Source organism: Anas platyrhynchos, chromosome Z (assembly GCF_047663525.1).
Source record: "Anas platyrhynchos isolate ZD024472 breed Pekin duck chromosome Z, IASCAAS_PekinDuck_T2T, whole genome shotgun sequence".
In the NCBI taxonomy this organism is placed as follows: domain Eukaryota; kingdom Metazoa; phylum Chordata; class Aves; order Anseriformes; family Anatidae; genus Anas; species Anas platyrhynchos.
The window spans coordinates 85,503,880-85,529,519 of NC_092621.1; the positions used below are offsets into that span (position 1 = coordinate 85,503,880).

General features: G+C 43.3%; 2 protein-coding genes across 7 annotated transcripts; one reads left to right on the forward strand and one right to left on the reverse strand.

The window, feature by feature from the left end:
- Window positions 1-81: 81 nt before the first annotated feature.
- SLC25A51 (solute carrier family 25 member 51) lies at window positions 82-5,100 on the forward strand. Of its 4 annotated transcripts, XM_072031373.1 has the most exons (4): window positions 198-212; window positions 621-1,141; window positions 1,759-1,860; window positions 2,475-5,100. In XM_072031373.1, the coding sequence occupies exon 4, from the start codon at window positions 2,514-2,516 to the stop codon at window positions 3,387-3,389; it is 876 nt and encodes a 291-aa protein (XP_071887474.1). In that variant the 5' UTR covers window positions 198-212; window positions 621-1,141; window positions 1,759-1,860; window positions 2,475-2,513; the 3' UTR covers window positions 3,390-5,100. The 4 variants fall into 4 exon arrangements, with proteins under 4 accessions (XP_027301963.3, XP_071887473.1, XP_071887474.1 ...); XM_072031372.1 differs by lacking the exon at window positions 1,759-1,860 and having other exon boundaries at window positions 107-212; window positions 743-1,141; XM_072031371.1 differs by lacking the exon at window positions 1,759-1,860.
- A 1,605-nt stretch (window positions 5,101-6,705) lies between these two features.
- DCAF10 (DDB1 and CUL4 associated factor 10) lies at window positions 6,706-25,190 on the reverse strand. Of its 3 annotated transcripts, none has more exons than XM_038171305.2 (7): window positions 24,772-25,190; window positions 22,488-22,601; window positions 17,175-17,372; window positions 16,608-16,810; window positions 15,797-15,907; window positions 14,606-14,751; window positions 6,706-12,253 (listed from the first exon to the last, which is right to left on the reverse strand). In XM_038171305.2, the coding sequence occupies exons 1-7, from the start codon at window positions 25,173-25,175 to the stop codon at window positions 11,909-11,911; spliced, it is 1,521 nt and encodes a 506-aa protein (XP_038027233.1). In that variant the 5' UTR covers window positions 25,176-25,190; the 3' UTR covers window positions 6,706-11,908. The 3 variants fall into 3 exon arrangements, with proteins under 3 accessions (XP_038027233.1, XP_038027232.1, XP_038027234.1); XM_038171304.2 differs by having other exon boundaries at window positions 6,706-12,277; XM_038171306.2 differs by lacking the exon at window positions 17,175-17,372 and having other exon boundaries at window positions 6,706-12,277.
- Window positions 25,191-25,640: the final 450 nt, after the last annotated feature.

A 25,640-nucleotide genomic window follows, 5' to 3' on the forward strand; every position in this document is an offset into this window, starting at 1 on the left:
GCGTCCCTGCTGCTGGGCTCCCCGCCCCCCCCCGGCCCCGCCTCCGGGCCGCGCCCCCGCGTCGCGGCTCTGCGTCAGGCGGCGCGCGCCCCGCGTCACACGGCGGCGGCGGCGGCGGCGGCGGCGGCGGCGCGCGCGGACGGCGGAGGCCGCGGGGCCGGGAGCGGGGCCGCGCCCCCCAGGGCCCGGCATGGCGGCGGGCACGCGCGCAGGTGGGCGGCGGGGCGGGCAGGGCCGCGCCGGGCAGGGCCGCGCCGGGCAGGGCAGGACCGGGCCGGGCCGCGCCGTCCCCCCCCGGCCTGACCTTGGGCAGGGCCCGCGCCGGCCCCGCCGCCGGGAGCGGTTGTGGCCGGGGCGCGGGGTGTGGGCGCCCCTCCGAAGGCCTGGCGGCAGCAGGGAGGGGGCTGTGCTGAGGCACCCCCAGGGGGCCGGGGATGTGCCACAGGGCGCTGCGGGGGGCAGGCAGCGGCAGGCCCGAGGCCTGCACAGGGAGCGTGGGCGCCCTGCGGGGTGAGGGGCACCGCCTGTGCGCTAACGGGGTGCTGTAACAGCCGTGCCTCTGCACGTACCGCCAACCTACTGATCCGTACCTCTTACAGCTTTTAGTGCTTTGTTTTCAGGGGAAAAATTAACGTCTTGGGCACGCGCACTGGCCGTCACTGTAACCAGCTCGTTGTGAAAGGACTGTTGAGTGGCACTGGTATCATGGTGCTGCTCTCAGTGACGCTTTTCTACCCTGCAGGAGGGAATCTGCATGTCCCGTTGCTCCCCTTCCAGCCTAGGAGTGACAGAGGCTGGGTTAGGTGCAGGTGTGGCTGCTTTACTGTATAGAATCATTCACATTGGAAAAGACCTCTAGGGTCATCCAGCCCGGTCCTTAACCTAGTGCTGACAAGTCTTCCACGGACCCACACTAGTAAGTCCTACATCGGCACATCCCTTGAAGATCACACGGGATGGTGACTCAAAACCTTCCCTGGGCAGCCTGTTCCAATGCTGCATCACCCCTTTGGTAAAGAAATTCCTCCTAATATCTAACCGAAACCTCCGCTGGCAGAACTTGAGGTCATTTCCCCTCATCTTACTGCTTGGTGCTTGGTGAGAGGAGCCTGATTCCCACCTCATTACAACCTCCTTTAAGGTAATTATAAAGTACAACGTCTCCCCCAAACCTCCTTTTCTCCAAGCTAAACAACTGCAGCTCCCTCAACTGCTCCTCACAAGTCTTGTTCTCTAGAGCCTTCACCAGTCTCGTTGCCCTTCTCTGGATACCCTTCAGCACCTCAATGCCCCTCCTGTGGGGAGGGGCCCCAAACTGAATGCAGCATTCAAGGTGCAGCCTCATCAGAGCTGAGTACAGGGCGACAAACACTTCCCTAGCCCTGCTGGCCATGCCATTTCCAATACAAGCCAGGATGCTGTTGACCCTCTTGGCCACCTGAGCACACTGCTGGCTCTTTGTTAGATGTCTATCAACCAATAGCCCAGGTCCATTTCTGCCAGGCAGCTCTGGAGCCACTCTTCCCCCACCTGTACCATTGCATGGGGATGATGTGACACCGCTCTGAATCACTCTTAATTTGTGATCGCTGTGCCCAAGATGGACTCCAGCCTTCACATCCCCCAAAAGTCCTATTCTGGTGACAAACAAAAGATGCCTTCCCTAGGTGGCTGGCTCCCCAGTTGTGTCACCATATATCTTCCACGTGCTCCAGAAACCTCCTAGGCTGTTTCCTCTCTGCTGTGTTGTATTTCCAGCAGGGATCTGGGAAGTTGAAGTCACCCTTGAGAACAAGGGCTAGCGATTGTGAGACTTCTCTCAGTTGCTTGTAGAATGTTTTGTCTGCCTCTTCATCCCGGGTGAGTGGTCAATAACAGAATCCCACCATGACATCTGCTTCGCTGGCTTTCTTCCTGATTCATACCCACAATCACTCAACCCTGTTGTCACTCCTTTTGAGCTCTAGGCAATCAAAAGCCCTGTAATGTACAGGGCTACCCCCCCTCCTCTCCTTCTCAGCCTATCCTTTCTGAATATTTTCTAGCCATACACTGCGTCACTCCACACTGTGGGGTGTGAGCCATCCCTCCGTGTTTCAGTGATGGCACCTATGTCATAGTTTTCTCACTGCAGTGCAGGTTCCAGCTTCTCTTGTTTGTTGCACATGCTGAGTGCATGAAGGGTTCATATCTCAGTTTGCCTCCCAATTTGTTTCTGTTTTACTTAGAAAATTTACAGGGAGAAAAAACTGCGTTTATTGAGGCCTATGAGACTTGTGTAGAAAATAACGCAGCATCTGACAGATCTGCATTTACTGCTTTTCTCCTTCAAATTTTAAGGGCTTTTTTTTCTGGCTGTTTGAGTGTTACTGAGCTTGAGTGTCACTGAGTGTTGTTTGAGTAAACCACTAGCGTGAAAAGAAGCTGGGTCACCTGCAGCTTTGCTCATGTTTTTTCTTCTCTTTTTGATGCAGGAAAAGAGGACTGAGATATACAACAGTAAGAAAAACAGTATGATGGATTCAGAAGGTTTTGCCCCAGCAGATTCCAAGGAAGAGCTCAGCAGTGACAGTGCAGATACCTCTGGTAAACATTACCTATGTGGCTACTGTGCAGCCTTCACAAATATAGCAGTTACTTTTCCCATCCAAAAGGTCCTCTTTCGACAGCAGTTGTATGGTTTGAAAACAAAGGATGCAGTACATCAGCTGCAGAAGGATGGAATGAGAAATCTCTACCGCGGCATCCTTCCTCCATTAATGCAGAAAACAACAACACTGGCTCTAATGTTTGGCTTGTATGAAGATTTCTCATCCTTGCTCCACAGCCACACAACCGCTCCTGAGCTCCTCACGCGCAGTATGGCAGCCGTGCTTGCAGGGACTACAGAAGCTGTTCTTACACCTTTCGAGCGTGTTCAGACTTTGCTTCAGGACTACAAACACCACGATAAATTTACAAACACGTACCAGGCTTTCAAGGTACTGAAAGTGTATGGGATGAGAGAATATTATCGGGGATTGGTGCCTATTCTGCTCCGAAATGGACCGAGTAATGTACTCTTCTTCGGTCTGAGAGGACCTATTAAACAATGCCTGCCTGAAGCAACTTCTTACAGCACTCATTTGGTCAATGACTTCATTTGTGGAGGGCTGTTGGGTGCCATGCTGGGATTCTTGTTTTTTCCAGTGAATGTTGTAAAAGCTCGTATGCAAGCACAAATTGGTGGTGAATTTCAGTCCTTCTCAACAGTTTTTGTGAAGATCTGGCTGGAACGTGATAGAAAATTGATCAACCTTTTTAGAGGAGCTCATCTGAATTACCATCGCTCTGTCCTGTCCTGGGGCATAATCAATGCAACTTACGAATTCTTGCTAAAGCTGTTATGAAAACCACTTAATCTTCCTTCAGTCCTGCTGTTCTTTTGGGTGTTGGCATGTTTGATGTCACTTAATCCCTGGGAACAGTTCCTGCATAGCGTAAAAGGTAATTCGTCTCGGCCTTCACTATATATGGAGTAAATGGTGATGCATCTAAACCTTGGTGCAATTATGACTAGCTTTTTAAAGTATTTATTTGCCATCAGGTGAATTTACCCATAATGAAACTACTAGACAAATGCAAGATATATGTAGAAAAGCAAACCAAAACCAAAACCAAACTGTGTATCCAACGGGTTATTCCATATCAACTCCCAACAGTTTTCAACACTCCGTGTCTGAATGCGCTCCACTGTGCACGTTGTAGAACATGAAAATCAAGAAGGGTCTGATGAAAACTAACTCTCTTGCTTGATAAACTTCAAAATCTTCATTTAAGAACTATGTTTTCAAATGTTTTAGGGTCCGAAGTACTCATTATTGTTCAAAGCTAAATGAACAAATGCAGATGGGGATAACTAAGTTTTTGAATTTTATGCTTAAACTAAGCCTACACAAACTTTTCTGCCAGCTGTTGTGATGCTTGGCTTTAACAGAACATTTCATTCAGCAGCGTAAAAGTAGTTACTGAATGTTGACTCCAGTGTAAGCTGACTCAAGTTCAAAGTGGGATTTGTGTGTGTGTGTGTGTGTGTGCATGTGTGCACGCCTTCATGTGGAAAGGGAAAAGTGGAAGGAATGAAACAGAAACTATACTGAAGCTTTAAAGTGTCCTTCCTTGTTAAAATTCTTCTACTTGTAAATGTGGAGCTTGTTCTGTGCTTTTTTTTTTTTTTTTTTTTCATTCTTTTTCTGTTGTTTTACAGCTGTGGGGCCAGAAAGAAGACGGCTCTTTTTGTAATGCTTGTGAATAGATAAGCTTCCCATTGTTGTAGAAGTAGGTCAGGAACAGCTTTTCTGTACTTAAGGTATCTTGTCTTTTGCAAATTACTTTTATTTTTCACTTGGGCTATGAGTTAATTGATCACAAAAAGTTTTTTTTTTTTTACCTGAAAATTGGAGTTCGTCTCCTTGATACGTACACTTAACAGTTCTGTAAGACAGAATTGTACTGCAGCACTGAGAAGATAAAATTTCTGGGTCATAACCCACATTGGTGAAGTTTGTGATTATAGTACAAGAAGATAACCAGAAGACAGACAAAGTTTGTGTGAGAAGCAGCTAAGTAGGAAAGATGCAGCACTTGGAGAAGTGTCAGAAGACTTCTGTAGGCACGTGCTGTTAAAGACTTACAGAAGTGTGCAGTATTGTGTGTCTTACAGGCTTGGAAGTTGAGATGTGTAAGACTACAGTACTTAGGGAAAAGGACAGGAGAGGGATAAGCATGGTTATCATAAAGCAGGGGACGGTCCTAATGAAAAGCGTTTGAGTCTCCTGGGCACTTTTTTTCATTAAACTATATTTAAAGCCACCGTCAATTTCTGGAAGAGGGAGGGCAGGAAAGCTTTCAGAAACTTTCCCAAGTTGTTCTTTTCATAAACTTTGTAGTAGTTACTGCTTTTCTTGTTTGCTAGACTGTCTTAAAATACTGGTTTTAATCAGTGTGTTATGATTGTTATCATAATATACTCCGTAGCTTCACAGTCAAAAAGAGCCTGGCACATTGCTATATCTGAATGTTGTGGTTATCTGCATTGAAATAAAATGTTTATTGAATGTTTGTTAGTGGCAGAATCTGATTTTTACCAGTGTATTGTTTTTTGTAATCACTCCTTGATGGAATAAAAAAAAATGTATCCTGTTTGTCCTGTGGAAGATATTGCATGCTTCTCTAATGTTGCAGAATTTGAAGAGTTGAACCGAAGAGTTTAATGTCAGTCTGCCACTAATTGGTGGTGTTCACTACTGCAGCAAAAAACAATTGCGCATCTGTTGCTGTCTCTACTTATGTGGCATGGTTCAATGAACATGGTGAAAGTGCATCATAGTAGAACTATGTTCAAGTGTAATCTTTGCTTTGTTTTATAAGTACTATCAGTTTTACAACACAAAGCAATTCTATGTTTAACAAATTACAGATCTTTCATGTATAAGAGGAGAGACACTCATCAGGAGTGAAGAGAGGGGTCCAGCGAGCTTTGGCACAGTAAGTCTACGTACCAGTTAGAGTGAGATGGAATAGGATGTGTTGCCAGTGTTGAAAAAGGGCACAGAAAGAGCTATGATGGTTCAGCTGAACTGAGAACACATTGGTTCAAGCTAGTTTCAGGTTTGTTTTCAAATATTAACAAACTGATTATAACCAGGCTGAGTTCCATGTCAGAATTTAAGAGTAGAGCTGACACACACATCTCCAGAGTAGTCATGAGCTAGCAGCATTTCCGTGTGTTGTGTTGTGTGTAGCCCAGGGTTACGAGCTTCGCCAGTATTGTTCTTAGGGGCACTACAATGATCATTTCTAGCTGAAGGAGGGAAAGGGAATGCTACTGATGATAAATAACAGGAATACTGCTGTGTGACAGAGTTAATAGCGAGACTTCTGGTGATAAACAGCTTGAGCACAGAACAACATTATAGGAACTCCTTTGTCCCTGAGGCATGTTTCTCTTCTGAATACCTTGTACACCTATTTAGGCAAATTAGGTCTCAGCAATTGCATGTGTCTTAGATTTGGCCAGTTCTTAGTTGTAAGTCAAGATCATATTGAGCAAAAGCACTGTGCCTCTTGCATGTGTTACAGCAAAGTGGCAGTCTGTGCCACAAGTGATGCCGAGGCAGAAATAGCAGTTTTTTTTTCTGGCAGGTGCTGTTTTCATTGTGCTTAATGGTAAGTGACTTTGCAGAAATGCCAGCTTTCACATGACTGCTAAGTGTCATGCTTCACAGGAGCTTGCAGGCCTGCCCAGGCACACCTGTCCCTCACCAAGGTGGGGGAACCAGGTTTCAATTTCATCCTGTCCAGCAGGGGCATGCAGTAGCCTTTCACCACTGCAGTGCTCTTGGGGTGCTGCCTTAAAGGGTATGAAGAGAAGGCACTCTACCCAAGAGGTAATGGCTCAGGCAACGGATAGCTCAGCAACACTTAGGTTTGTGATCATCAGTGTTGCTTCAATGCCTATCCTGCTTTCTAGCTATCAGGAGTGAGCTGTTTCTTCCCACAAATGTGCTCGAGCAAAGAAACTAGTAGAGGGTGATGTGTGTATGCAGATTTCACTCTAAAGCACACTTTTTTCTCTCTTGGTTCAAGTTAATATGCAAGAAGCAGTGAGTGTTACAGAACAAAGCTCAGTGTAGGATAAATACATTAAAATAGATTTTAATTCACTGAATTATTAAATGTTTAATTTATTATGCAAGCAAGAGAAACTGTCCACAAGTAGTAAGTTACTGTACAGCTCTAAGTACAATATATTCAGAGCAGTTCTGATACTTTTTGTATTGTATTAAAAGGCTACACTTCATACTATGAAATCTCAGGTATTTCAAAATATTTACATGCACAATTTGTTCTAGTATTAAAAACCTTACACTTAAATGAAGATACTTAGTGCGTAAGAAAATGCACCATCAACTAAGATCACGAAATTAAAGTTTGTTTTTTTTTCCTGCAGGACAAAAATATTATGGTTGTCAACCTTCTTTTATTCCTACTTAAATCTTGTGAACTCGATTTTTTTTTAATTTTATTAAAAAAAAAAAAGCCTCCATAGGGCAAGTTTATTTCTTCTTGCTAAGGGTTTGTACATCATAGAACAACAGACCCACTACTTACGGTATCAGGACCTATTATATATTATACATCAGTGTTACCCAAATTAAAAACAACAAAACCCACAAAAAAAAAGATCTTTACATTCTTATTCTGGTAGCGGGCAAGCTGTCTTTACTGAGTGTCAAAGAGTGCAAACAAATGCGTATGTGGGTATCAAGTGTGCTTTTCCCCCTATCCCCAATAATTCTGTGGGAGGTTATATTTTTCCCTGAACTAACCATGTCTGAATGATGCCCAGTGGCTGTATATATACTGAAATACACACATGTACTTCATCAAAAAATTGCACATACATGAATGTCAATTTACAGTCCCATTAATAGCATCTCTCCCTCTCCCCACAAATGCGTAACAGTGCTACAGTGATGTAAAGGCTGACCTCCAATGAAATACTTGGAAAATGCATTTACTCCCACGACATACAGTCACTGGACTATTACAAAAGGAGTGCTAGCTTCAAATAAGAGTTTGGTTCCTGTGAACACTGCTAAATGTTGACATTCCCATGGAGATCTTAATTAGGCAGTTTATCTGCTTCTGCTGACCTATGTTGTGAAAGAAGCAATTACTTTACTATGGAAATCAATGAATATAAAAACATATTGCATGCTTTACAATCAAAGAGCTCCATCTTCATTAGAAAAAGTATGAAATGCATCAAGTGATTTAACACTTCAACAGTCAAAAAGTTTAAAGACACTGGTTTAAGCCACTACTGTTAGTGCAGTCTTTAATATACCATTTAAGTTTTATACAGCTTTGTCCCTAAGACATTTAAGGATGCAAGGTTAAGATTTTGTCTTTTGAAACATAACAAACTTTTTTTTGGCTACCTAGAAAGATCCAAAGCTCACTGAATTACTTCGGTAATTCAATAAGGCAAGATAAAGGTTTAGAAAGACAAAAAAACTAAATCACTCCTTCCACCAAACTGTAACTGCAAGGCATAACAGTTATGAGTAATTGAATAGTGTCTCCGTGTTTTATGAAATTTACAGATAAAATATATTATCTTTAACTGAAAACTTCTAAGTACTGCTGAAAAGGAGTAGTCAAATACTCACAATCTAATTTTATCTACTTCTTCTAGTTCTAACTTACCACAACTGTAATCAGAAGAGTTAGGTAAGATTTCTACAGCATATATGGACAGAATGCTTCTTACGAATTGTGTTCCAGAAGCATTCAAAAAGTACGAGTGTTTAAAAGTATGAGTGCTGTTTTGGAAAATAAGGCATATCCCCATTCTCTGAAGTTATATATCTGAATTTTTTCCAAAGCACAACTTATTATCATCTGAGAAGTCTGTGGACATGTACCTGCATATAAAGTTAATTGTGCGTATTCTCCCTCCTCCAGCTGGGATGATATTCTACTTAGACACTAATGCCAAATGATTCAGTTGGAAAACCATGAGAACTGAAAATTTAGGACACTTACTAAATAATAGGAATTTTGTCAGTTTCATACACTTGATGACTTGAAGGTACTCCTTTTAGCACCCAGTTGCTAGAGTTACTGAAAACCCAGGGCAGTAGTAATTGACCAGTCCTCAAACTATCAAATATCCATTACTGAAGGCTTTTTATTACTAAATAAATTCACCAAAATTTTAGAATCAGAGAATCCCAGAATGGTTTGGGTTCGAAGGGACCTTAAAGCCCCCCCAGTGCCACCCCCTGCCATGCGCAGGGACGCCTCCCCCCAGCCCAGGCTGCCCCCAGCCCCATCCAGCCTGGCCTTGGGCACTGCCAGGGATGGGGCAGCCACAGCTCCTCTGGGCAGCCTGGGCCTCACCACCCTCAGAGTAGAGAAGTTCGTCCTTATATGTTAATCTAAATCTACCTTCTTTGAGTTTAAAGCCATTATTCCTTGTCCTATTGCTATACTCCCTGAGAAAGAGTCCCTCCCCAGCCTTGCTGTAGGCCCCCTTAGGAAAGCTGTTACAAGGTCCCCCGGGAGCTTTCTCTTCTCCAGGCTGAACAACCCCAACTCCCTCAGCCTGTCTTCATAGGAGAGGTGCTCCAGGCCTCGACCATCCTCATAGCCTTCCTCTGGACCTGTTCTAAACAGGCCCATAATGCACAGGAGCCTTAAATTTCAATGACTTCACCACTACCACCCTGAGTATGCTACCTTCAGGAATTCAAAACCTGAAGAGAATCATCAGGAGTATACATTCCCAGCTGTCTTCACAGGTATCTCCTAAAGCTGAATTTTTGCAAAAAGCCTTTTTAAGAGACAATCTTTGAAAGCATGCTCAGTAGAAAGTGAATCTGAATAACAAAACGACGGCCCTTTTAGGGTAAAGTTTGCTACTGAAATCATTGTATGATTTCTCAGCAAAATCTTAGTTAAATATTCACAAAATATCTTAGAACACTTATGTGATAAACTCATATGCACATAAGAAACTGAAAAGACTGCATAGGGTTAGCTATATTACAGTGAAATAATCAGCATGATGGGTGAGGGAAGAGCAGAGGGCATTGCCTACCTGGATTTCAGTAAGCCCCTTGGCACTGCCCTCCGTAAGATCATAGCAAAGCTGCTGATGTATGGGTGAGATAGGCAACAAGGTGGTTACAAAACCAACTGAATGGTCAGGCCCAGAGGGCAGCACAAAGTCAAGTTGGAGGCCAGTGACTAGTGCTGAATGCCAGGGGTCAATACTGGGTCCAGTCCTGTGTTAATGTCGTCATTAATGATCTGGATGATGGAGCAGAGTGTACCCTCAGCAAGTTTGCAGATGACAAAACTAGGAGGAGTGGCTGATGGGCCAGAGGGTTGTGCTGCCATTCAGAGGGACCTTTACAGGCTGGGTTAGGAGCCTCCCAGAGTTCAATAAGGGCAAGTGCCAAGTCCTGCCCTTTGGCACAAACAACCACAGGCACCAGGACGTGCTGGGGCCACCCAGCTGGAAAGCAACCTGGCAGAAAATGCTTAGGGGGCCTGGTGGACACCAAGTTCAACGAGCCAGCAATGAGCCTTTGCTGTAAAGAAGGCCACCTGTACTCTTGGCTATCTTAGGCAATGTATTGCCAAGCAGGTCAAGGAAGGCGATCCTTTTCCCCTCTCTCCAGCACTTGAGAGGCCACACCTAGTGCACTGTGTCTAGTTCTGTGGGATGCATGGAGCTGCTGGAGAGTCCAGCAAAGGGCCACAAAAATGATTCAAGGCCTGGAGCATCTGTCCTACAAGGAACTAAGAGAGTTGGGACCACCTACAGAAAGCAAGGCTCAGGAAGTATGTCATCAGTACCTAAAGGGACAGTGTAAAGAGTACAGAGCCAGGCTGTTTTGGGTAGTGCCCAGTGCTGGGAAAAGAAGCAATGGGCACAGATGGCAACATAAGAGGGTCCCTCAAAACCTCTGAAACACTTTAGTGTGTGGGTGACTGAGTACTGGAACAGGTTGCCCAGAGAGGTTTTAGAGTTCTCCTTTGGAGATATTCAGAAGCCATCTGGGATATGGCCCTGGACAACCTGCTGTCAGATGGCCCTGCTCAAGCAGGAAGGCTCAGATCAGATTACCTCCAAAGGTCCCTGCCAACCTCTACCAGTCTGGGATTTTGTGATGAACTTGAGGGATAAAACTTGGCATTTGTAACTCCATATGTGATTTAACAGTGAACATTAACATTTTTCAGATTTTATGATTAGCCCTGTTAAATCCAAATAGATCTTACTTTAGACTGGAATGTTTCTAATCCATTCCTTTACTGACAATACATATGAAGAAATATTTATCTAGTTACACTACAGAAACTTCGTAGTTGAATTTCTCTCCTCACGTTAATTTGTAGAATGATTAAAGGAAATACGAAATACAGCCTTAAAATGAGCAGAAATTCTGCGGTGTACATTTCCAAACACAGGATGAAGGTTTCTGTAACTGATGTGGAAAGCTTCCCACAAAAGAAACCCTACTGACCGAGGAGTAAGAGACATCCACTAAACATACACGTTGTAAGAAACATTTTCTTGATTCATTTGCAGTGGATACAGCATAAGATATTTATATCTGTTAAGCTCTTGTTTCGCTGCCCCAGCCTTTTCCAACTAAATTTTGAGGAAAAAATGCAGCTACATCTCCATACAGAACCTCTTCCTTCTAGCAATAATCACAAGATATGCAATTAAGGAAAAACAGCCTAGAAAGACTCTTAAGGACAACAAAACATTAGGAAAAAAAAAAAAAAAAAAAACACTTTTTTTTTCTAGCCAATCACAAATAACCAAATGAGTAAATAAATGAAAACATTTTTGTCTTTTTGTGCCAGCTAAACTAGCATGCACAAAACCTGTTCATTATCAATCACGGTATAGCGGTTTTGGCAACAGAAAAAGTCCTTTGAAACAAAGAGGTATTGTAACAGGGAAGCCTGGGTGAGTTTTAGCTGAACTCCTACCCACACACCATCGACATTTTTTTCAGATAGCCCACTTCAAGTCATGTTGCTGAAAATTACTTGCAAGTATTATTGTACAAACCAACCAGAACGATGACTCAATGGCACAGGATCAGCAGGAGCAGGGTTCTGCCTAGAAGGCTAAAAAGACAAAGCATGGAGCTTGACTTGCAGATATGGTATGAGAATGTATACAGTGCTGGACTGAGAACTCATGTCATTATTATGTTCTGAGACCATAGTAACTATGATCTTCTCTGGATTTATGGGATTTCGAACACACTTCAACTGAACTGAAGTAATTGAAACCACAAACATCTGAAGGTCCTGTTGATGCACAATGCGCCTAGAACTTTGGCTGATACAAAGAAACACGTCCACTAAGGCACCCCGAGGCAATCTGACAGTGAGTTGGAGAGAACTTTGTTGTCAGTACCACATCATTGTGAGAATAGAGGGAACGGATTTCTTTCAAGGGACCAGCTTCTTTGGGCAAGCAGTCAACAAGTTCGCTGCAGTATGCATCAAACCCCAACAAGCGGATCCCAAAGCCATGCGGGGATGAAATCATCCGGCCATCAGGACTGAAACAAAGCTCTTTGATGTAACCCCGGCCCACATTGGCTTCTTCAATGCAGTGAGTCAATCGCAGGGAGCAACGAGGTGAGACAGGGCGCACAGGGGCTCCTTCCTGGAATTCATAGACACAAGTCCACTAAAGGGAGAGTCAGAGAAAGGAACACTGAGAATAAAGCACTGCAAATACACATTCACTTCTGCTGTATGTAAAGTCAGTAACAAAGGAATGACCAACATGTTGCTTATCTACTCCTTGATAAGCGTTTACTATGAGACACTGAAAACTGGCAGGTTCCTTGGCATCTTGTCTTTGAGTGGCCTATGTACACCAGACATTTAGCATAAGAACTTTTTTTTTTTTTAATTAAATAGTTGCTAGATATAACCTTTGAAATCTACTTTTTAAAAAAGCAAAGCATAATTCTTTGGACTAGAGTCTGCTCTAATGTAGTGAGTGTTTAAGTGAAATCTACAATAAAGCAGAACTCAGCCTTGTCCAATATACAGTTGCCCTTTGACATTTTGTGCCCTTAACTTCAAAAGGAAGAAGGCCTTGAAACAAGACAAGTAGAGGAAGGAATGCAATGAACAGCTCTATAACCAGCTTGTTACCTGTGAGATGGACAGGGACTTTAACGAGTAATCTAATAATTTAATCTCAAACCAAATGCAAGATCACTCCATGACAAACTAAATTTATGTAATCATGGAAGACTCAGATTTAATCACAAGACAGAAGAAATTAGTTTTGTTCTGTTCAATGTATTCTGTTAAAGTAAACACAAAGGAAACAATACTAATGAATATTAAGAGAAAACAGTAAAGCAGACACTTGGACTCTGGGAAATGATAACTAGGTCAGTCATCAGTATCAACCAACCCAATATGATATTTGCCTTTTCAAAAAATTCAGCACTGGGTACTAGTTTAATAAGCTTACAGAATCAGCACTGAAATTTCTAACCAATCTGCTATGTTTCCACTCAGTCCTCTACATATTTGTATGCTGCCATTACAAAGAGTGGTTTTATTCCAAAAGTAAATAAATAAATAAATAGATCAATTTCCATCAGTTACCAGATTAACTAAACTATTTGTTAAACACTTAAATATTCAACGAAATCAAGTATTCGAGTAATTATTTGGAATGGGTTGCCCAGGGAGGTGGTGGAGTCACCATTCTTGGGAGTGTTTAAGGGAAGGTTGGCACTCGGTGCTCAGGGATATGGTTTAGTGGGTGACATTGGTGGTAGGGGGATGGTTGGGCCAGATGAACTTGAAGGTCTTTTCCAGCCTTCATAATTCTGTGATCTGCAATTTTGAGATAAATATAAAAGCTCTGTCCTAGATTAAATAGGTCTGCACAACTGTTAAAGCAATGATATTGAAGTAAGCTTAGGAGGAAAAGATGGTTACAAGTTGACTGGTGTAATCAAGGTGTTCTGAGACTAGCTGGAATTTGAGTTATAACTGAATTTGAGTTAACTCTGCAAGTTGCTACATCAGAAGCAGATACTCCCAAACAAAGTTGCAGGTTCTTGCTTTTTGTACACAATCCATGAAGAAGGGTTTTTTCATTATTTCTGGCTGCATAATAGACTGCTTGTTTTTCTTTTATGTCCCAGTGCAATATATGCCTTTATGGGACAATTCACAAATACAATCTAGGGAACGTAATACAAAACCGGTCTCAAAGTCCACTGTAACTTATTTAAAGCAGTATTTAGGGGAGTGAAATCTGCAAATGGCATTTGAGCTGTAGCAGGTCTTGTAACTTAGTATTTCACATAAAGGCTTGAAATGGATTCTGCCACAAAGATCACTGATATCCCTCGTATTTTTAAGTTGCAGAATTTTTCAGATGAGATCTCTTTGAAGTTGCATAAGCATCACTGCAGTTAATAAGGTTCAAACCCATGATGTCGCAGTTTTAAGCGGATGCAGAAATACGCCCCCAATTTTTTTCATAGTGGTGCAGGAGCAGCCTCTGGAAAGCATCCATTGGCATAGCAGAAGCACTTCATCCTTGCAACACTGACAGATATGCACTTGAGAAATTCAGAGGAGTTTCTCTGCTTAACTTAAGATATGCTCACCACTACACAACTGTGTAATCCTCTGTCTTTTACAAGTTCCTTCTTCCTATATTTGGGTGAGTACATCTTTTTAAGTCATGTATTTGGCAGCCCAGGAACTGTTTGAAAAGTTTTAACTGAGCTGTACCTATAAAATGTATTCCATGGAAGAGTTAGGCAAGAGGAATACTGAATAAAAGATACAAAGCTTTGTAAAAGAACTCTTTAAGAAAGAGAAGTACTTCATAGCCCTGGGCTAAAATTAATGATTTCTGCTTACAAATGCACTAATTTATTCAAATGTAAACTTATCCCAAATAACAGATTTTCAGTATAGTTGTATGATTGATACATCTTACTCAAAAGTTCCTAAGAAACATTTGTGTTACCTCTTGGTCATCTGTATTACTTGAGCACCGAAGAAGAGTAGCCCACCCTTTTGGATGTAGCTGTAATGACGTAATGCAGTTGCCTCGGTCTCTCTCTCCAGGAACCTCTGGCGTTAAGACCTCCAGACTATTTCTAGGTGATCCACCTAAAAGGGGAAGTAAACTTTAAGTCTAAATGAATTCTATGCATTAACTTTCACTTCTCTCTTCAGTCTACTGCTGAAATTATGTCAAGTGTATTGACACCCTCGTCTGTCTGTTAGAAAAGATTGTGACTTATGAAAGGCTAGATCAAAGAGAGGTTCTACTAACAACTGAAGTTAATACCAATGAACTCAGTCCTGATTCCAAATAGCTTCTTATTTTGAAATTAATCCTCCAAAGCCTGTGTTAAATCATCCCATGCTGTGGTCTAAAGTTAGGGTTAATGTTCCACACAAACACATAATTAAAACAAAATATAGAATACTTTTTTTGTTTTAGTAAGAACTGCTATTTTTAAAATGTTAGTGTCCTTCTCAAATTCTTATAAGTCTGCTCAGCTGTGTGCAGGTATACTCCCTTCTCCTCCTCACTCTGAAAGAGGTTTTCAGTGGTAAATGATACCCTAGGGTCCAGATAAGCTTCCTTTTGTCATAACTGTGTTTAACATCTCACAAACAGAAGTAATAAAAACTTTATCCCTAGTTTAAATCAGCAAGTAAATTAAAAAGTATTTATGAATTTGCCAAGTTCATGCTGACTATTTGAAAGTGTGTCCTAGATTCAGAGGAAGCCTGCTAATCATGGGATCATCGGTCTTCCTAGTTCTGTGTTTATGATTTGCATAGAGAAACAGCAGGCACATGTTCCCAACATTAAGGAAAACAAAAAGCAAAACACAGCTATGTACTGCTCTGTTCATTTTTTCCCTTAAGATCATTCAAATGAGGTTTGCTGGAGGGAAAACAAAACAAAACAAACAAAAAACAGAGTAAAGGCAGCATGTCTGCGTAACAAAAATAATGTACTAATATGAAATAAAGTCTCATTGCTATTTTCATTAGAACTCCAGATTTTGATGTGCAATGATATTTTATTGGTTTAACAGAAGTCATTGCAAGGCTTTTAAAGTCCACACAGTATTTCCCTGTTATTCTCTGGTCTCTTTTGGCTACAATGAAATTAAGTTCCTGATACTTATTTTCCTACCTTCCCGCTGCGAGGACCGTGACATCTGTTTCTCAGACAGTAGACCTGAATCATTCTGGTGACATGGTGAACCAACAGTTCGAGGAGCAGACGAACTTGAAGATGTCATCTCTGCAAACAGCAACACCACATGAACATAACTAAACACAGCCCATTTACTATGTCGTTCACTTAATTCTCCCTAGCAATGTTAAGTAAAGCATAAGAGGAAAGGATCCTGATAAGAAAACAACTTCAAAAGATCCACCTACAGCCTAAAAGTACTGTTTTGATGTGCCTCGTGCAGATAAAATGCCAGCACAACAAACTATTACAAATAAGGAGCATGTTGTACTCCTTCACTACTTTTCCTCTGGCCACTAACAGACATCCGAAACAGGAGTTTGTCACTGTTTGGCTGTTAGTGCCCCAATGTGGGAAGAAGCTGTAAAATTTAAGAGAATATGATTCTACCAAGTCTGTTTTTGAGAGCAACTGCACCAGCACGTAATTGCTGGAGTGTGCACAGTCAGCCTTCTCAACGTGAGTTACTTTTATTACAGGATCAAGGATACTAGGTAAGTAACCCTAGTATAACAGCCTGAGGTGACAACATTCCACAGACTATGTCCTGTGATGCTCAAGTCTTGATAACAAAAATCACATTGCCTGAGTCACAACGTTATGCAAAGTATAGATGTGAGACCCACGAAGAGCCAAAGAGCTCCTCTGCAAAATCCTTGTGACTCTACCCCTGCCTTCTTTTGCTAAGAGCATCACATAGAACACCTCTATCATAGAAACTGTTAGAGATTTTTGCACAAGCATTTACCTGAACTTGATGTAGTCCTCCTAGCTCTTAAAATTGGGTAGCTGCCAACCTCTAAAGATTTGTTTAGATCAAGGTCATGCAAAATCAGAAGATATCCAGAGGATGTTGAGATCAGCATTTTGGAACAGTCTGGTGTCAACCTCATTCTCATAAGAAAACGGGTGTGAAAAAACTTCTTGTGAGGACATCCATCTTCTGTGCACCTGGACAGTGGAGGAAAAAAAAAAAAAAAAACAACCAGGAAATTGCCGCAATGAACTCTGACTGGGGTCCCTGATAATGTCCAGAGGAGTCCAGGACACGCTAAGCATCCTTGCCCACCCTAAACCTTTCTAACCTTTCTGCATGTTGTCTTTATTGTACTTATTTCATTACTGTTTGGTCTATCAGTACTAACATTTTCAAAACATCCTGATGGTGAAGAACTTTTCATAAAGGACAAGCTACATTTTGTAGTATTAGCAAACAGCTCTCTTCTCTTTTTAGCAACTGGACTATTACAATATAAAGCTGATGTGAAGTCTACGCAAGAGTAAGAAATCTAACAGCACAAACACAGACACATACCTGTTTGTATCCCAGATGATCACATTTCCATCAAACCCTGACGTTACTAGTAGTCTGGTATTGGTATCATACTCGATGTTCTTAACCCAACTGGTGTGACCATGCAAAGTGCACACTTTTGTGTTCAGCTTTCTCAGATCCCAAAGTGCTATTGTAGTGTCATCAGAACAAGTTGCAAACAGTCGATTATCTAGAAATCTGAAAATTCAAGAAAAATACTGTGGCTGCTTACTGCCTTTTCTAAATAAAATAAACTGGGATTTAAGCTAACACAGAAAAAGCAGAGTGGCTGCACAGAAAAAAAAAAATCGCATATAGCAATATATTTGTCAGTAAGCTTTGCAGTTCTGTTAAAAAACAGTACTGCACTATTGTTTAATACCTCAACACCTCTAATAACAAAACAATAAACCTGCACAAGCATAGTAGGCTACTTTTCTTCCTCTTTTTACAAGTTAATCATATAAAGATTGCACAACCACCAGTGGGATGAATGCACACACAGAACTCCTGTAGTAATTACATCAGTTACATATCTGTACAACATTCATCTTTAATGAAGCTTAGCAAGTCTTTGGAAAGCCCAAATGCCACAGGAGTAGCCAGCACTAGTCCACTGGCAAGATGTTCAAATTGACTGCTTGTCCCTGCAACAGAAGCCAGCTAGCCTAGGCTATCTGTAATTTATGCCTTTCATTTTCCCCGTTATTTGCCAGGTCCCTTTGCCACTAAGATCAGCCATCACTAGAAGACACAAGTTCTATGTCCTTTTCAGACTACACGAAGTCCTATCAGCTTGTAACACATTAAACCCATCCTCCTCTTGACTCTTCAGTTCTACCCACATGTCCCCCCTTATTATTTCCCTACTACTCTTTAAATCTTTTTTTATCTCACCACAGATGTAAGTTCTATCTACTGGAAAAAAAAATAATAAAAAAAAATATATATATATATTTAATAAATACCACTCTCTGTTATTCCTACTGGCACTCCCCTACTGCTTTTAAACATTGCTGCTCTGTACAGTGCAAATCCCACTGACTTTGCCAAAGCACTTTGTACCCACACTTCCTTTAGTTAAAGTCCTGAACTCCTCACTGTGGAAGGCTTGTCTTTGCTAGGCATGATACATTGTTACTTGGCATCTAATTCAGTCATTCACAACTGAAATACCACTCTAGATCTTGAACCCACTATAATAAACAGAACACTTGTTGTAAAGCTTGCGATAGAAGTTCATTAACAGGAACCTGCTTTCAAAAATGCCCTGCTTCATCACCTTACAGGCACCTGCACAAAGAACTGGTGACACCACCATTGCTGGAAATACTTAATGCTAAGCTTACCAGGGTGCTGGTAAACAAATCTGTAGCCCTGTTTGAATCAGAATGTTGGATCAGACAATCTCCAGACACCCTTTCCAGCTTAGGCCTTTGATTCCGAATCAAAATTTTTGATGCTGTGGTATGACTACAACTTTGTACAGGCAGCCGAGGAACTCCTCTCCTGCACTGAAGACACTGAAAAACTGGCCCCATTGTTTCACACAGGATATATAGCAGTGCTTCTCTTAGAGACCTAATCAAGCTGATTAACTGGCCAATGTACTGCTTGCTTTACTAACCACATGGTTTATACCGCATACAGCAGTGCTGTCTTGGAAATATTTATTAGATTAAAATCTGAACGCAGTCATTGCTTGCTTATTTCCCAATAATTTTAACTAAACTTCAATCATCCTTTGTCCATCTTTTGCTGTAGAGCCCATTTGGCTTCACAAAACCCTAGGAAAACTGTTCACTGCAGCTGCAAAGCCAGGAGGAAGAGCCATGTAAACCTTCTGCATCCAGGCTTAGGTAGCACCTGGAACAGTCCCAACCAGCAAAGGGCTTTTGCTCCCACATTCTGCCTTTCCTTTCTCCCCAATACAGTTTATCTGAATCTAGAGGTAGACATATGAACCTGTGTTTCTCAAATGCAAAAAACAATGGGCATACATATCAAAAAAAAGTGTTTACAATGAGAATTCCGGATCATCCTTTGAAACATCTGCAGAAATGGCACAAGCTGCCCAAATTTATTCAGTACTTCAATACAAATCTCCATCAGAAGAAACTGAATTGCAACATAACGTGAAATTCTGTTAAACTAGTGCAAGAACTGCATGTGTAATGCCACGTATGTCACAAGATATTTGCAGATTATTTCTGCATCAGAGAGTAGTGTAGAACTACTACAGAGAGTTGAATTGAATGGATTTGTATAACATGCGTGGTGCTCGATATGCACCACATATGTGGTGGATATGCACTTAACAGGTCTAGAGTTCCTGCTCACCTAACAGATGGCAGGCTTGCCACAATGCAGTGGAAAGAGAAGAAGGGAAAGTGAAAAAGAACATAGGTCATACTAGTGGTATTACTACACTTAACAGATTAAGGTCTTAATATGATCAGATAGTAATTCTTTACCCTGATAATCTTGCCTTCTGACAAAATTAAATATATGTAATCACTCCAAACCAAGGCAGTGTAAGTCTGCTTGACCACCTTCAAGTCATTATATAAAGAATAACATATGATATAAAAATGCTCTATCAGAAAGAAGAGGATGGAAGGGCTAGAATCAGGGTAGAAGAGGATGGATGGCTAGGAATTAAAGAGAATAAATTGAATCTACAGGTTACTGAAGACAAAACAGAACTATTTTCAAAAACACCATGTGAAGACAACGCTTCATTTTAAGATGTATTTAGACAAGTTATTCTCCTCATTGAGAAAAACACTGGAAAAAAATATTCAGCTTGAATTACCCAAAGCAAAGTTTATCATACTCCAATTCTGCTGTAGTTTTTCAGATTAAAAAAAAAAAAAAAAAAAAAAAGGAGTAGCTATGGGAAGACGGAGTTCCAAGAAATCACATCAGCCTAACCTGCTGTAGTTACAGTCAAGATGCTAAAGCAACGATGACCTACACAGAGATGTGGTAAGCTACCCCTAGAAACTGCATTTTATCTTTCAGTGTTAGAACCTGACTACACCCGGTAAGAACAGCAACAAGTCCAATCACACATAACCAACTACAGTGAGACAAATCTGAATGTCTAAACAATAAGTTTATGTCCTTTAAATTTTCTAAGCCCTTCTTTAAGTAGTATGGTGAAGTAGTGAGATTTTAATTGCCCTTATGCCCTAAGCTACAGCCAGTTGTTTATGTCCATTAAAATATCTTCCCACAGTGATATCACTACAGATGCCAAACATGCAGCAGCTGCATTACATGAATGTCACTGAAATAGCCCCTGCATTCAAAACACAAGTATTAGAAAAACAAACAAACAAGAAAAAAAAAAACAGGCAAACAGCATGGTGTCAGTGCCTAGCTATTCAGAAAGAGGCAGACCGCTGCCAGACTGCCAGAGAACAATTCTACAATACTGAGAGCACAAGTGATAAAGTGAAAAGTAAATGTCTGACGTACATAAACATAGCTCTCCTGGTAAGTTGATCATGCCTTGATTTTTACAATTATGAGCTCTAACTCACAACAAGCCGTAATATTCCTGAGGCTGCACTGGGTTTATGCTGCAAGGTTTTGTTGAGGGGGAGCTGCAGGGGCACCCTCTGTGAGCATAGCCCAGCAGCTGCCCCACGTCAGCTCAGAGCCAGCTCCAGCTGGCTTCACAAGGGACCCACCACTGGCCAGAGCTAGGCCATGAACGACTTTGGTTGGGTTTCTGGGAGAGTGTGTTTTTTGCCCCCTTCTTAGGGCAAGAAAAACACTGCATTGCTGCAGCTGGGAAAGAGGAGTGAGCAACCAAGAGAGAACGAATCCTGCAGCCACCCAGGTCAGTGAAGAAGGAGTGGCAGAAACAAAACATCCTGGACTGACCACAGCCTCCATTCCTTTTTCCCCCTGTGCTGCTTGCGGGGAGGAGGTAGAAGCAGGTGCACGGCAGGAAGGTGGTTTTAGGATGCTTTTAGTTCTCACTGCTTGTCTGGTAATAATTGGCAATAAATTAATCTTTCCGATGATTATTTTGCCCATGACGGTAATTGAAGAGCAACCTCCCCTTCCTTGCCTCAACCCATGAGCTTGACATCATATTTTCTCCCCCCTGTTGTGGAGAGGGAGTGAGAGAACGGCTGTGTGGTGCTTGGCTACCTGTTGGTGTTAAACCACGACAGCATCATATACAGTCACTGCTAAGTAACAATCAAGGGAAAAAAATAGAATGAATCAGATTTGCAGGAAGAGTTTGGAACACACTACTTCTCCTCGCTGCATAAATCCACCTTTTGCCTTGATCTTGAATGCTGTAGGCAACGCTGCTCTAGTCCACCAAACAGGTTCCAGAAGAAATGGAAAAAACACAGGGAGATACAAACAGCACAGAACAGCTTTCATTTAAGTAATGAAAATGTAAACTAGGATTCTTGCACTTGAGGAAGTCCTAATTGAAAGTACATATTATTCAGGTGTATAAAACTGAGTGCCAGGGAGAAAGTAAACAGAAATTAATGGTTTGTTGTCTCTCTTGTTTAAAAAAAAAAAAAAATAGAGAATATCACATTAAGCTCACAAGTTTTAAAAACCTTCTTAAATATACCTGGAAAAACAATTTTGCTGTGGAACTCTGCCACATGAGGTGCAGTTACTGAAGCTTAAATGAGCTCAAAAACTGACCAAATCCAGGTGCAAAAGATGTCTGTCTCAGGTGATTATACCCAAATCTGTAGCAAGCGGGAGACTAATGAAAGAGGATCAGTAAATACTTCCCTTTTCCTACATACCTCTGAAAGCACCTGGCACAGGTTGCCTCAGTAATAATATTTGTAACATTGGAATGGACTGCCCAGGGAAGTAGAGCCCCCGTCCCTCAAGGTTATTTAGGAGATGTGTGGATGTGGCACTAAGGGACATGGTTTAGTGATGGGACTCAGTAGGCCAGGCAGATGGTTGGGCTTGATGATCTTGCAGGCCTTCTCCAACCTAGATCATTTTATGATTATAAAATAAAATCAAATAATTAATCCCAGTTAAAACAAACACTAATGCCAAGAATTGCAGCTCCTCCATCAACAAGAACGCTTGGCAGCATTAAATACCACCATCAGTGCTTTCAGATTCCTCCTCTGCCCCTTCCCAGCCTCAAACGCAAAAGAAAAGGCAAATGGCACAAAGCAAACTGCAGCCTAATGGCTACACAAAATACACCTTCCCCAAAATAAAGCAGACCACATACTTACTACACTCTTATCAGAAGAGTACCCATGTTAAGAAAAAAAATAAATCTTTATTCTGACCAACCTGATATTATTTACACAATCTTCATGAGCTTCAGAGAGAGTTTTGATGTGCTTTGAAGATATCGGGTCAAAAAGCAGCACTTCAGTCTGTTCACAAGCAACAGTCAACACAGACCTGAAGAGAAGCAGAGCAAAACGGAAACATTTGCATTTGGTAAAAGAACACAACACTTGTGCACACTCAACACTTGTGCAATCTTCAATCCCTTCATCCATAGAAACACAGCTTTGTAATTATTTAGCTTGGCTTTCTCTTCACATTGCACAGAACCTACAACAGTGTTGTAAGTGACTGCTCTCAGACATCACATTACTAACCAAAAGAAAAGTAAGTTCTCTGACGAAAGGTGTTTTCTGAATGCGGTAGTACTGTTACCATCAACAGAAGTGATAGTCAAGGACATCAAAAGCAAGGCACTGGCACCAGTCTAACTTTGGTTTTAGCAGAGAGTCGGCTGGGAGAGCAGGGAGGCTGTTATCCATGTTGTCAAATTAATCTTAAAAAAACAGCCATTGAATCAGGCTGCTGTTACTAAAATAAGGACATGCAAAAGTCTGGAGCAAGATTTACTATCTTGTTGTATCAACTAATTCATTTTCTGGGAACAGGACAACTGTTATGAACTGCAATATGAGGGACTTACTTTACTCAGTCTAAAACAAAAAAAAAAATCCTTTTCCTCTGCATATAAGACCTCCATTTATCCACCCACAGCTTGTCACGGAGATGAAAATCAAAGACCTTTTCCACATTACGCATTATTTATGAATGAGATCAGAAAAATTTGCACTAAGTTCAGAGGCCCCATATAGGCATTGAAAACATCACCTGATTTCAATTTTGGCAGGTTGTCTAGTTTTCCATTAGCCTGTTCTAAGTTATCGATATTTATTTCTGTCATATACATGGAAAGTCTGATTTTAAATACAGTAACAATACAGCAACAGTGAAGTTTGTCCCGAAAATTAATGAGCTAAATTAGTGAAGGCGACCTCCACGAAAGCTGTGATGTTCCCCCAGCTCAGCAACAACTCCGACCAGTTACAGGAAGGGGGCAGAGTACCCCAGCAGTCCTTGGCCAGCAAAGCAAGAGCCTGAACAGCAGCACCCCATGGGGAGGCCAGACCTAGCTGAAACTGCACGGCCAGTCGACTGGGTCAGATCCTTGCCCGCCTCCTGGAGTAGTATTTTGAGGAGCCAGAATCCAACAGCATGTGCAAGCAACGGGAGCACAGCACAGCTCACCACAGTTGGCTCTGCTGAGGGAGGCTAAAAAGGAATCAGAAGTCACCAGGGCACAGAGGTGTTCTGGTCAGCACAGGTCAGAGCAGGCCTGCAACAAACTGTCTGACAATTAAGCAAGCGTAAACAAGCCTTAGGCTGCTTCACCTGATATTAAGGTAACTGAGGTTCAGCGCCAGTTTATGCCCAACACCACTTGTGGCACACGGGGACAGGGAAGATGTCCCTGCGTAAGCACATCCTTTTTGCTGGATTTGGCTTTGGACAAGAAAGATCTCTGCTTTAGCTACAGGGCAGCCTCTCAAGCACCAGATACAGGGGGCAAGAAGAATGCAGAATTGCACCTTGTGCCAGAGTCCTGCACAAATAACCTTAAATCGGAGTGCAGTTGTACAACTACCGCAGGTGAAACTTCTGACACTGCTATAGGAAACCTCTGTGTGGGTATTTTTCGTATCGCATCACCATGGCTAAGCCAGAACTTTCTCAGCTAACTGCTTTACCCTGCAGAGAGGCGATGGTAGAACCTCGCGTTGCGGGAAGTCGGTGCACAACCTGCCGAGGATCTTCAACAGACGCTGGCTTCCATCACAGCAGTCTTTCAGGACTAGTTTTGATAATCGTGGGAGCTCAGCTTTACCTTCTCTGAATAACAGAGGGGTGGGTAAGGAGGCGAATTGTGGCACTACAGCGCAATCATGGCCAAACTGCCACGAGCCAAGGGAGCTGGCACGCGGCTCCAACTAAAACTGGCTGAGCACAGAGGAGGTGACTGGCTATCGCAGGTGAGGCGGGCTTCAGGTGAGCCTGCACACCCAGGACGCCACCGAGGTCGCTGTGTGAGGTGATCCCAGTCCCTCTCCGTGCCAGGAGCACGCAGCGTGAAGCCCCCCGCCAGGCGGGATCCCGCAGACCCCTCCGGGCAGGCACCTTGTGGCATGGGCTCCCCGCAGCCGGACCCCGCGGCCTTTGCCCCTTTTCCTGCCGCAGCTCCCCGGGCTCTGCCCCCCCCCGCCCCGCAGGCCCCGGACGCGGCCCCTACCCGTCGGGCGAGTACTCGAGGTTGAAGACGGCGCCGTGCGTGCGGGTGCTGAGGTACACGGAGTCGGCGGGCTGGATGGAGCCGTACAGCGCCGTCATGGCGCGGAAGCTGTCCCGCGCCGGGTCCACGGCGGCGCTGCGGCCCAGGCAGCGCCCGCGCAGCCACCCGAACAGCCCGGGGCCGGGGCCGGGGCCGGCAGCCGGCGGCGGCTCCATGGCGCCCAGCGGCGGTGGCGGGGGGGGCCCGGGCCCGGAGGGGGCCGCGGCGCTGCGGGGCGGCTCCGGCTCCGCGCTCATCCCGCGCCCGCCGCCCCCCGGCCCGCACCGCGCCTGCGCCGCGCCCCCTCCTCGCGTGAGGCGCGGCCCCCGGTGACGAGGCGGGGGGCGGGGGCCGGGCGGGCTCATGTTGTCGGGGCCGCTGCTGAAGCGCTCCGTGAGCCATCACGCAGTGGGGACACCTGTTCGCAGCACTGGTAGCCACGGCGATGAGCTCTTTGTCTGCCTTGCTGCGTTGCCCTGAGGGGAAAGCAAAAGATTTGGGAGGCTTTGTTATCAAAAATACCCGCCACAGCACCGCTGAGGCAACAGGGAGGAGAGGGCTCAGTGTGCTGGCTGCGGGCAGCACAGCCCTGCAGGCAGACCTGCAGAGAGCACACAGCCAGTCCCTTAGGCCGTCCAGGCCACCAGCTAACCTCGACTGCTGCTTCTGACGCAGCTGCTTATGAGGGACACGACAGGGTAACGAGGGTTCTACATGATACGAGAATTCAGAGCACAATGCCTTGTTTTGTCAGGCAGAACGCTCCGCCGGTACTTTACCTGTCTCTGCAGCAAGTGGCTCAGGGCAGGGGGTGGTCTGTTCTTTCCCTG